Source organism: Lipophrys pholis (genome assembly GCF_963383615.2).
Source record: "Lipophrys pholis genome assembly, chromosome: 1".
Classification (NCBI taxonomy): Eukaryota; Metazoa; Chordata; class Actinopteri; order Blenniiformes; family Blenniidae; genus Lipophrys; species Lipophrys pholis.
Genome location: NC_137635.1, coordinates 44,426,257 through 44,437,328, shown reverse-complemented (window position 1 = coordinate 44,437,328; position 11,072 = coordinate 44,426,257). Strand labels below are relative to the sequence as shown.

The 11,072-nt window shown below is 42.8% G+C and overlaps 1 protein-coding gene across 1 annotated transcript; it reads left to right on the top strand.

Annotated features, from left to right (window-relative positions):
* Positions 1 to 295: 295 nt before the first annotated feature.
* On the top strand, positions 296 to 10,636 carry tgs1 (trimethylguanosine synthase 1; the record flags this gene model as incomplete). The annotated part of the gene is made up of 15 exons (XM_080482282.1): positions 296 to 411; positions 1,220 to 1,287; positions 1,955 to 2,076; positions 2,535 to 2,616; positions 2,786 to 2,860; positions 3,122 to 3,676; positions 4,220 to 4,349; positions 5,353 to 5,439; positions 6,367 to 6,517; positions 7,086 to 7,482; positions 7,691 to 7,852; positions 8,395 to 8,541; positions 9,606 to 9,822; positions 10,133 to 10,211; positions 10,377 to 10,636. 15 exons carry the CDS (start codon positions 296 to 298, stop codon positions 10,491 to 10,493), a joined length of 2,505 nt encoding a protein of 834 aa, XP_080338408.1. The 3' UTR covers positions 10,494 to 10,636.
* Positions 10,637 to 11,072: the final 436 nt, after the last annotated feature.

Below are 11,072 nucleotides of genomic sequence, written 5' to 3'. Positions count from 1 at the left end.
AACCTATTCAGTTACATCTCAGTCCTTCAAGATATATTTCTTAGTATAATAAAGACAAAAAAACAAAACAACTATCAGGTTTTAAAAGAAATAAAAATATATTTGTTCAATTTTATATCTGAAGAGCTGCGATCGAAGGTTCCGATGTGGCTTTGTTCGGACCGGACTGAGTACGGCGGTGCACACGTCCGTCCATGTGACTTTGTTGTTGTGTCGCGGGCGGAATTCAAAGTGGGAGAGCGCTGTGTTTTCCTGTATTGTCCTGGGTTTTTTTTGTCCAGGAGAGGAAAGAGACATGATGCTGGACCGGAGCAGGGTGACGGTGGTGGCAGACATCGTTTTCAGCCGGAGACAGTCGTCCTGTGAGGCGGAAGATACCGTCCAGTGCCGCTGCTCCAGAGCCTTCGTAACGTCAGTGTCTGCTGGTTTACATGAGACTACTGAACTGATCTTATCTGTATATTTATTATTTAACATGTGGGCAGGTGGAGTTGTGGTCAGGAAAAATAATGAAAATCATAGTAAAGTTGTGTCTTTGTTATTAATTATAAAAATGTCTGAAAGACCCCCATGACCCTAGGAACACTTAGTAAACCTCTTCCCGAGGACTTTAGAGATAAAGATGGATGTTTCCTGCTCTACAAGTAAATCAGAGTTTTATTCAGGCCCAGACCATTCAAAGCTTTATAGATAAGAAGTCCAATTTTGAAATGGATCCTTTGACACCCAGGCAACCAGTTTAGATTGTTTCTCTGAATCTTGTCCAGTCTGAAGTTGTTTAATTCTTGCAGTGTTTTTCAGCTGATTTTGTTATTGGCTTAATGTGGTTGCTGAAATGCAGGTCTGATCATTAATTACACTGACATTTCTGGGTTGGTTTGATGTCTTGAGTGATGTAGAGTTAAGATGAGCACTGACCGTTAACTTTTCTTCTTTGGGGTCAAAAACAATGCCCTCAGTTTGTTTCTGGGTACGTTAGGGGGTTTCCTGACTTATTTTAGTTTCTACAATGTCTAGATAAACTGTTTTCATTATATTGTCGTTGATTTGGATGAATATACCCCCTCCCCTCCCCTCCTCCTCCTCCAGCCCAGAGTCTTTGAAATGTCCCTGGTTTCAGCTCAAGCAATGAAAACACATTTTATGTGAGACAGCAGGTTGAAGTGTCGATCAATAACTGATGATTTGTTCTTGTCTTGTTATCTCTGCCTCTGTACAGTGATCGGGAGCTGTATCGCTCTGATAACAGACTGATCTTCTCTGCCCTGCCAGACGTCAACGTCCAAGGTTTGTCCAACTACTGCTACATTATACCAGCTGAACATGCAAGAATGTTGTCAAGTATCACAATAATGGTATGGTTTGGGATGAATGCATACTGTGAAGGAGATCGTGTTGATGTTTTTGTGCTTTGAGAATTTTTCTCCCATATGTGCTATTTCTCTTAGGTCAAACTGGGCTGTATGTTTCTGTCTCCAGTAGATATCTGCAGTTTTAGCACCAGCAGTGTTTGTAAAGTAAAGAGTTTGGTGTCGTTTGTGGTCTTTTTTTCTAGATCTCTGTGCTTCTGAGTTCTCCCCCTGTGGATAATGTTGCAGTAATGAAGTGAAATTTGATCTATTTGAAACAAAAGATGTCTAATTGTGAAATTGACTGTCTGCAATGTCAAAATGTATTTTTTGCAGCCACTTCCTGTCTGGTTCAATCTTGTCTGTTGATCACAGTACCCTTGTGATACTTAGAAACTTGTAATATAGTGTGCAGCTATTTGTCCAACTGTTTCACTGCGTATGTGTAACTCTGGAAGAAAGATGTACTAAATAATCCTCCGGTTGAGTGAGAGGCGCCTTGAGTTGTTTCTGAGGACATCACTGACACATTATTCTGTGGAGAGTGTGAAATTAAAAAAAGGTAAGATGAGTGGTTTCAAACTGTGTTTTGCTTTTACTGACAGAATCAGATGATGAAGAGGAGGAAGCAGATGAAGAGGGGGAGGAGCTGAATGAAGAGTCTAAGTTGATGGTCAGCATGGGTCTGCCTTTGTCCTTTGCCTGCTCCTCTGGCCGGAGGAGAGCGGTGAGTCATGTTTACCGTGTGCGTGTTCTCAAATGGACATGTATCTGCTCAGGTTGTAACATGATCCTTCTTTCTTTTGAATCAGGATCACAAGTCTATCAGCTCACGAATTTAAATGAGCTCACCTGCCAAAAATGGCTCAAATGGCCTAAACGCCCAAAACAACTAGAACGTCTTAAATGCCTAAAACAAGCTATACAGCTGAGACAACTGAAATGTTTGAAACAATTAAAGAAGCTAAAATGACAAAAGAAAAATCAAAACAGCTGAATTGAATAAACAACTTGGCTAAAGAAAAAAATCTTCTAAGCTGTCATCTTTATTCTGAGAGTTACGCATGTTTTCTGACTCCAGGAAAAGTTACTTTGCTCGTAATGTTTGCAGATTGCTGGTGTAGTTGTTGGAGAGGAGACGCGGGGGTTGACCGTTAAGAGACGTCGTGCTGTTGTTTTTTTCAGGAGAGGAGGTCCAACTGGAATCATGAAGAATCAGCTGAAGAGGAAGAGGAGGAGGGGGAAGGAAAAGAGGTGGACAACACAGGTAATTCTATTATCGGAGTTATTCTAAACAAACTAGCTCGGTTATAGAGCTCTTAACATGTTTTATCAGGCATAAATAAAACTTTAATCTACTTATACGCCGGTAACAGTCTCACAGATCGATCATTGGGATGTTTATTAACGATACGATGTGATTTCTGTCCTCGCAGAGGAGAAGGGAGTTTGTCAGCCACCCGCTGATAAAGCAGAAGAGACCAAAGATGATGGTTGGGAGACTTACTGGGGTAAGTTGTGAGGAGATTATTATTATTAGTAATAATACACTTACTCAGTGTTTCTATATCAGGCTCGTCAGACAGACGGCCTCGGCGATGACCCTTTATACTGTGAAAATACTGTAACTGCAGCTGTTATTCTTATTTTGATGCAGTAGTTAAATCTCATTTATTCTTCAGTAACAATTAAAAGTCTAAACATTTGGAGTTGAAGTCATTTAAAGTTACCCCTTGAACTCCTCACAGTTTATGTGAAATGATCCTCTGAAGCTCAACAGGGAGAAGCTCTGCTGTGGAGCAGCTGGCTGCAGAAACACCCCGAGTCTTCTGAAGGGCCGCGGACAGCGAGCGCTCCCTGGGACGACCCAGACACAAAGGCTGAGTGGGAAACCCACGCCACAGAGACGTACTACTCCTACTGGGAGCAGTATTCATACTGGGCCGCACAGGGCTGGACCGCCGAGCCGTCTGAGGGCGGAGAGACTGGGGATGAGGAGCAGAGGCAGCAGAGGCAGCAGAGGCAGCAGAGGCAGCAGAGGCAGCAGAGGCAGCAGAGCCAGCAGAGGCAGCAGAGCCAGCAGAGCCAGCAGAGCCAGCAGAGCCAGCAGAGCCAGCAGAGCCAGCAGAGCCAGCAGGGCCGCGTTGAGGCTTTAAGTGACCTGATGGAGCAGAGCTGGACGTTGGAGGCTGGTCGGAGCGGTTCGACCGTCTCGGAGACACGAGAGCAGGCAGAAGGAGAGTCGTGTGGCTCTGATGGTCCTGCAGATGGAGGGAACGATCGCAAGCGGCCTGCATCCTCACAGCACAGCACTGACCAACAAACAGGTGACAACTTGTAGAGTAGTTCACTTAGGGTCTTTAGGTTATTTGTATTTTCTTTTCTTCTTTTCTCAACATACATTTTTGACACGTTCCGACGGCGTCCTTCATAAGAAATGTCTTGTGGTGGTTAATGAAGTGTCTTAATATGGGCTGGTGTTCTGGAGGTGTGACCGGCCTGCCAATCAGTTACATCAGAACGCTGCAAAACGAAAATCACATACTGGACTGCGACAGGGCCAGAGTCATCAGCACTGAAGGGAACCGCCACAAGCGCTGGATCACGGAGGCAGTGGCGATAAGCAAGAGAGCACCAGCTGACGTAAAGACAAGTCAAACACATGTCAACAGTTTGACTTTCCAAAAGATCACAGAGGTCTCCTTCAAAAACATCTGTCACTGGCAGTTATTTTGATGTAAAACCAAGATAATGGCAAATGTGTTTATCTTGACCAAATTCCCAGCGTGATCATATGAAGGCGTTTCTTGTTGTTGTTGTTGTTGTTGTTGTTGTTGTTCTGGTAAATAACCTCAACAATGTGGACTCAGTGTCCCGGCAGGCTGCTGGCGGCTCGAGCTCACGGAGTGACTCGGCGAGGGAAACTCCACACAGAAAAGATGAAGACGATGAAGATGATGACAAACCTCCCCGAAGAGAACAAGCCAAAGCGAAACGCAGGTGAGACGTCCTGATATTTTGCGACAAGTTTCCGACGATTTAGCTTCTTTTCTTCAAGCGCAGGAGTCTGAATGTTGATGTGGAATGTCCTCATGTGTTCACAAGACATAATAGTGACACGCCATCGGGATCCAGAGGAACTATAAAGTCTATTTGTGCAGATTACAGGTTTTTGATTTGAGATTGAGTGGGTCTTCATATATGTTCAGCTGTTGTTACACTTATAATTCCACCTTAAAGTTTAGTTTATGGCTTTATTATGTCTCTTTTGCCCTTAAATCAAATTTAAGAAAGACAATATAAATTTTTAGATTAACCCTCATCTAATGGATTTAAAAAGTTAAGAATGATCAGATTTCTCTTGCATGCGCTTCTCTTCCCAAAGCACTTTTTTTTTGTTGATTTTAATAGCACTTTAAATCAATTAATAGCTCTAATTTGAGTTCAGATAGAATCATTCTTAGTTTTGGCCTTCAGTTGTTTGTCTTTTTGTATGATTTTTAAAAATGAAGAAGAAACTAATTCACACTGGATAAAGATATCAACCTGACCACCAGATTTCTATGGCTGCGCTTATTATTAGGAAAAAATAAGAAAGGGGGGAAAAACAGCTAAAGTGGGAAAATCCATGAAAAAAAAAAAAGAATAGGAAAAATCTAAATGTAGTTAAATTCTACTTATGAAACTTTATGAATGCAACCTAAATTATTTTGTGTAGCACTTTTTTTAAAAGATGTTTTTCCTTCATTTCAGAGAGTTGACATGTTTTTGCAACTCCGGACAATTTTTATTTAGTGGGAAATTGCAAAAACGTTTGATCCCTGATCTACGTGTGCTTATGCTATAGTTTCACACGTTTCTATTCTTCTTTGTAATTCAGACCTTGTTTTGTTTAAGGTTTTTCTACTTCAGCTGCTCAGGAGAATTCTCGCATGTAAAGGGAGTGTTCATTCTGAAAGGACTTTAATCTGACAGTCGTACTGTTATCTTGACATTCCTGCAGCCATGAGCTGGATGCGGAGGAGAGTCCAGCCCTGACAGCTGAGGAAGCTTGGAGCAGACTGGGACTGAAGCACAACCCCGACCCTCTGTGAGTCTTTCTGCTCCTGGTTTTAGGATTCTTTGGTTGGACGATCGCAACGTACGTTCACCGGACGTGCCTCCAAAACCCACCATTCGTACAGACCTGGAGAACTTACAGTTTATTCTCCCGATTCAAAACATGGGGCAGATTTGACTTGATCATTGCAATGTTTATTGTATGGCGAGTGGCCACAGGGCAAAATGTGCCAAAACAAATCATTGAAAAATGATTGAAACACATGATAGAAACAGTTTGGAAAGATCCCTGTAACAACCGGTGTAAATATAGAGTACTAGTGTTTCATGAACAAACCTAAGAGCACAAAGACGATATAATCTAAGTGGTGTCAAACACATTTTAGTTCAGATTGGAGCCTCTTGGTTTTGGCCCACAGGCGTTTGGTTTGACACCCCTGATCCACTACATGTACCAACATTATTGCATATCGCATGTTGAATTAATGATTGAAGGATTTTTTTGGAACATGTGAAACAAATAACACGATAGAAGCCAAAAATACTGTAAAATAATAATAAAGCTGATGCTTCCTGAGTAAATCCTCCTCTTTTTAGATCATTTTGTGATTTTTTGGGGGGTTTATCACATACTCATAAACTTAAATAACTGCATAATCAAAACAGAAATAAACAGTATGCACCTGTCTCATCCTCAACTGGCTCACATCTTGATGTCTGAGTAGAGAGAGAAACTATGTCTTGTTGTGTGTGTGTGTGTGTGTGTGTGTGTGTGTGTGTGTGTGTGTGTGTGTGTGTGTGTGTGTGTGTGTGTGTGTGTGTGTGTGTGTGTGTGTGTGTGTGTGTGTGTGTGTGTGTGTGTGTGTGTGTGTGTGTGTGTGTGTGTGTGTGTGTGTGTGTGTGTGTGTGTGTGCGTGCGTGTGTGACATGTTAACAGCGCTTGTGTTTTTTGCGTCAGGTTCGACAGTGTCTTCACGTTTAAAGACGGCGCCAAGCAGAAGAAGCAGCGCTGGGTTAAAAAGGCGGGCGGCAGCATCAACAAACACATCAGGTTCTCTGAGGCGGGTGGAGACGGCGCTCGGCCTCAGATCAGCAGCTCCCTCTCCAAGGTAGCATCCATGCCAAGAAATTATAACGACTCTACTTTCTATCATGAGCAGGATCTCTAGCCAGTCTGTACAGTCTCTGTCGGTCAAACCCTCAGGTAATAGCTCCAGTCTGAGTCGGTTTATCTTTGACTTGGCTTTGAATATGAAACTGCTCAATACATTCTGTAGGCACTTTATGATTCAGGAACATGTTTAATAGTAACTGCAATATAATCAAAGGTTTAGGGTCAATCTAGGAAATGTCAGATGATATTCTGGGTGTGCCTGCCGCTCGCTGCTGACGAAAAGCCCCAAATCCCCTCTGCTTTGACTGGCATATTTATTTGCAGTTTTTTGTGATTTTTGTGGAAACGGTTTGCCAGATTGTCAACAAAAGTCAGAGCACACTTTTTAAGAAATATCTGCACATTTTGATGTGCAAAATGTCAAAGTTTGTTTACGTTCCATTGGGAATAAAAAATAAGTTCATGAGACGAGCAGATCATTGCGTTCTGTTTATGTTCATCACAGGGTTGTGCATAAACTGTCCTTAAACAGTGTTGTTGAATCCTTTGTTTTTCTTTCTCAGGTCCAAAACTTCCTCAAAAAGGTTCAAGAAGAGGTGCCGAGTGAGGTCAGAGGTGAAAACACAGCAGAGGACGAAGGGGAGCAGGGAGCAGGGACGAGGAGCGAGGAGGTGACGGAGGTGACGGAGGTGACGGAGGTGACGGAGGTGACGGAGGTGACGGAGGTGACGGAGGTGACGGAGGTGACAGAGGTGACTGAGGCGACTGAGGCGACTGAGGCAGAGGAAAAGCCTGCGGAAGAGGCTGAGCGGAGGAAGTCCAGTCCACACAGTACCTCCTGTAACTCTGCTGCCGGGTGGGTTTACAATGAAGAAGAGGAGGAGAGAGAGGATGAAGGACATGGGAGACAGTTACAGTGTCTGCAGATTCCAGACTTTCTCATCTCGGACTCTCCTGAAGGTAACGCAAGTCTGACTGAGACGCATCACTCTGGTGTTTGCTGGTGCAGTTCCTTATCAACGCTCTCTGTGTGTGTGTGTGTGTGTGTGTGTGTGTGTGTGTGTGTGTGTGTGTGTGTGTGTGTGTGTGTGTGTGTGTGTGTGTGTGTGTGTGTGTGTGTGTGTGTGTGTGTGTGTGTGTGTGTGTGTGTGTGTGTGTGTGTGTGTAGTGTCAAGTGTAAAAGGCAAAAAGAAGACAAAGAAGCAGAATAAGCGCAGGAGGAAGCAGCCCGTCCCAGCAGAGATGGCAGCTGAACCAGAACTGGCTAAATACTGGGCTCAACGCTACAGACTCTTCTCACGCTTCGACGAGGGAATCAGGCTGGATCGAGGTCAGTTCACACTCTCGCATCACAGCTCGCATTGCCACAATGCAACTGTCTTATTTCTGTCAAGACAATCCACGCTGGCTTTTTGAGTATACTTTACCTCTTTTTCTCAAACACCTTTGGAAGTTGAAACCTGTGATTTGAGCTACTTTTGTGTACTTGTCGTGCTGGCGTCATCCATTTACCCATCTTCTGGGAGTTAGTAGATATTAAAATCTTGATACCAGAGGGCTACAACATGAATTTTTTTTAAATAACTGTTTTCTCTTATCTCAAGAGGTTTTTTTTTTTTTTAAAGGCCAAAAAAAAGGATAAAATTGCTAAACACAACATAAACTAAAACTGCCAAATTGGTCAAAATGGCAAAAAAAAAAAAAAGCCCAAATCTCAAAGACATGTTACAATTTTATGAGTTGCGGCTTTGTGGCTCCAGATGAAATTTATTTGGTGGAAGGTGTCAGAAAAAGCTAATTTGGTCATAAAGGTTGCAGATTTCTGCTCTATACAGTCTAGCGGTTGGATTAACTTGAGTTTTCTTGTTTCAGAGGGTTGGTTCTCGGTGACGCCGGAGAGGATCGCCGAGCACATTGCACTGAAGGTGGCGGACAGCTTCTCAGACTCTCAGCTGATCATAGACGCTTTTTGTGGCGTGGGAGGAAACGCCATCCAGTTCGCCCTCACTGGAAAGAGAGGTGAGAGTCATTCAATCCTAATATGATTATTTGTTAAATCAGTTTGAACCAAGCACACTGATCAGCACAGAGTTATTAACACTTCTAAATCATGAAAACAAAACGAATTAAATGAGATTGATCCATTTAATGAAAAATACTCTCATCATTACTATAATTGGTGTAATTTTGAAGCATTATAATGATTTTCTCAAGCAGACCAATCACACTCGCGCCTAATGTTTGAGTGATGTTGCATTTCAGACAATCTTTTAGATAACTATGAATAATTTGTGATCAGATGTGACACTTAATAATCTGAATGTTTCAGTATTTCGTCAGAAACAATATGTGCTACATCCTGGCGCGCATTCAGTTTCAGGTCATCATACTACAATACTTGGTTTGATATTGATATGTGGTTTGGAGTGTGTGTGTCTTCAAAGCTGCAGCAGTTTTGCCATTTGCAGACGGTCCCTGCACACTGATTTCACAGTCGGCTGCTCATAGGGAACAATAAGTGAGCTTGTAGCATATCGTCTACCTCACACTGATGAGAAATTGATCACTGATGTCGGAAGTCCAAATCTGTGAAGATCTGTCCAACAAACTGAGAGCTGAATGTACTTCAACGTATCTTAACTGGTTCTAATCAAACTGAATGAACGACCAAAACTATTCAACAATGTAAATCTTCTCTCCCTGTAAAAAAGTGATCTGAGCACACTTTTGTGTGGGCCGAGGAGGGAAATCCTTCCTGTTAATACTGAAAACCCTACGCAAAGAATCCACAAAAGATTAGCAGTCTTATCCTTCATATGAAGCCTGTTTTCCCAACTAGTACCCAGGATGATCACATGATCGTAACACCAGACATGCTTCAAGAAGTAGTTTCACCTCAGCCTGGAGCCAATGGTTGGTTGTGTCTCTGTATTGGTAATTGTTATGTGTATTGGATATATTTTCTTTAAACACTCATGAATGAATGAAATGAAGAGAATGTGTTGTGTTCTTCTGTGACTGTGCTGAACGGTGTCACTGAGAGACTGGGTTGACGCTCTCTCGCTCCCGTGTCACACCTCCAGTCCTGGCCATCGACATTGACGCGGTGCGTCTGGACATGGCGCGACACAACGCCGCGGTCTACAACGTGACGGAGCGGATCGAGTTCCTGCAGGGGGACTTCCTTCAGCTGGCGCCACGTCTCCGGGGGGACGTGGTCTTCCTGTCGCCGCCGTGGGGGGGGCCAGACTATCTCACCGCGGCGGTGTTCAACATCAAGACCATGATGGATCCCGACGGATATCCTTTGATTCACTCATTCATCTTACAAACCATTAAAAAAAAACACATTTATGTTGTACTGGTCCACAGATCCCAACGTCCAGGCTGGAATTGGTCAAACTGAACCTGAACTGACCCGGAGAAAAGAAACAATAACAACATGGACTGTGTTTAATTTCAGCTGAGGACACAATGTTCTAGTGGAAGTTTTGTTATGTGGCAGAATAAACATCACAGCAGTGCAGATTTACACAGCAACTGATTCCGCCTCGGTTAACCTGAGCTCTTTCAGAGCTGCTTCTCAGCGTTCATCCTTAACAGCAGGCACCTTTGAGATTTTCCAGCTGGCCAAACTGATTTCGGACAACATCGTGTACTTCCTGCCTCGCAACGCGGACATGGATCAGGTCTGTGGGGTCATTATCTGCACGTACTGTTCTTGAAACTGTGTGCACCGTTATTGAATGAAGCTGCTTTTGTTTTTTTGTTTTTTTTTAATTGAGCTGTCATCACACCTCAGACAATAGTCTGTGTATTCAATGAATTGATCCATGTGGAATCTGTCTCCACAGATCGCCTCTCTGGCCGGTGCAGGAGGGAAGGTGGAGGTGGAGCAAAACATCCTCAACAACAAGCTGAAGACTGTGACGGCTTATTTTGGCAGCTTGATAAAGATGGACGGCTCATGAAAGACATGAAACAACACGACCTTCGTCTCAGAGCGCTGCCTCTGCAGCCTGTTTTTAGTGTCGCAGCCGACTGGACTGGCTCCATATCACCTGACTGTCATTGATTGTTTCATGTGTAAACGCTCGTTATGGTTTTATATCAACTGTTTTATATTTTGTCCTTTTAATTCTACATTTTTACCCAATAAATGCTTGACAAGTTGTTATTGCCGGCATTTTTACAGACACGACTCGATAAAATAAGACCCTTGATCTCTACTGCATGCGTTTAAACTCAAAACCCTCTAAATGATCTGTATCAAAATAAGAAATGTTTCTGTCAAATCTCAGTCTTTGGTTTTTACAGAATTTGTTTTGCACTACTACTTAATGTGTCCGTATTCTATCCTCGATTGTGGTTTGGAGACAGATTATTTTAGGCGTAATATAATATGAGTAACCTATGAAAAGCTAATCTCTGAATCTGGTTATTTAAATATAATATTTGCGTTATATAACTGAATTTTCCATCCGTACAGAAAAGACTAAATAAAAAGTATCAGTTAAGTATTAAATATCGGTTTTAATCAAAAGATTATC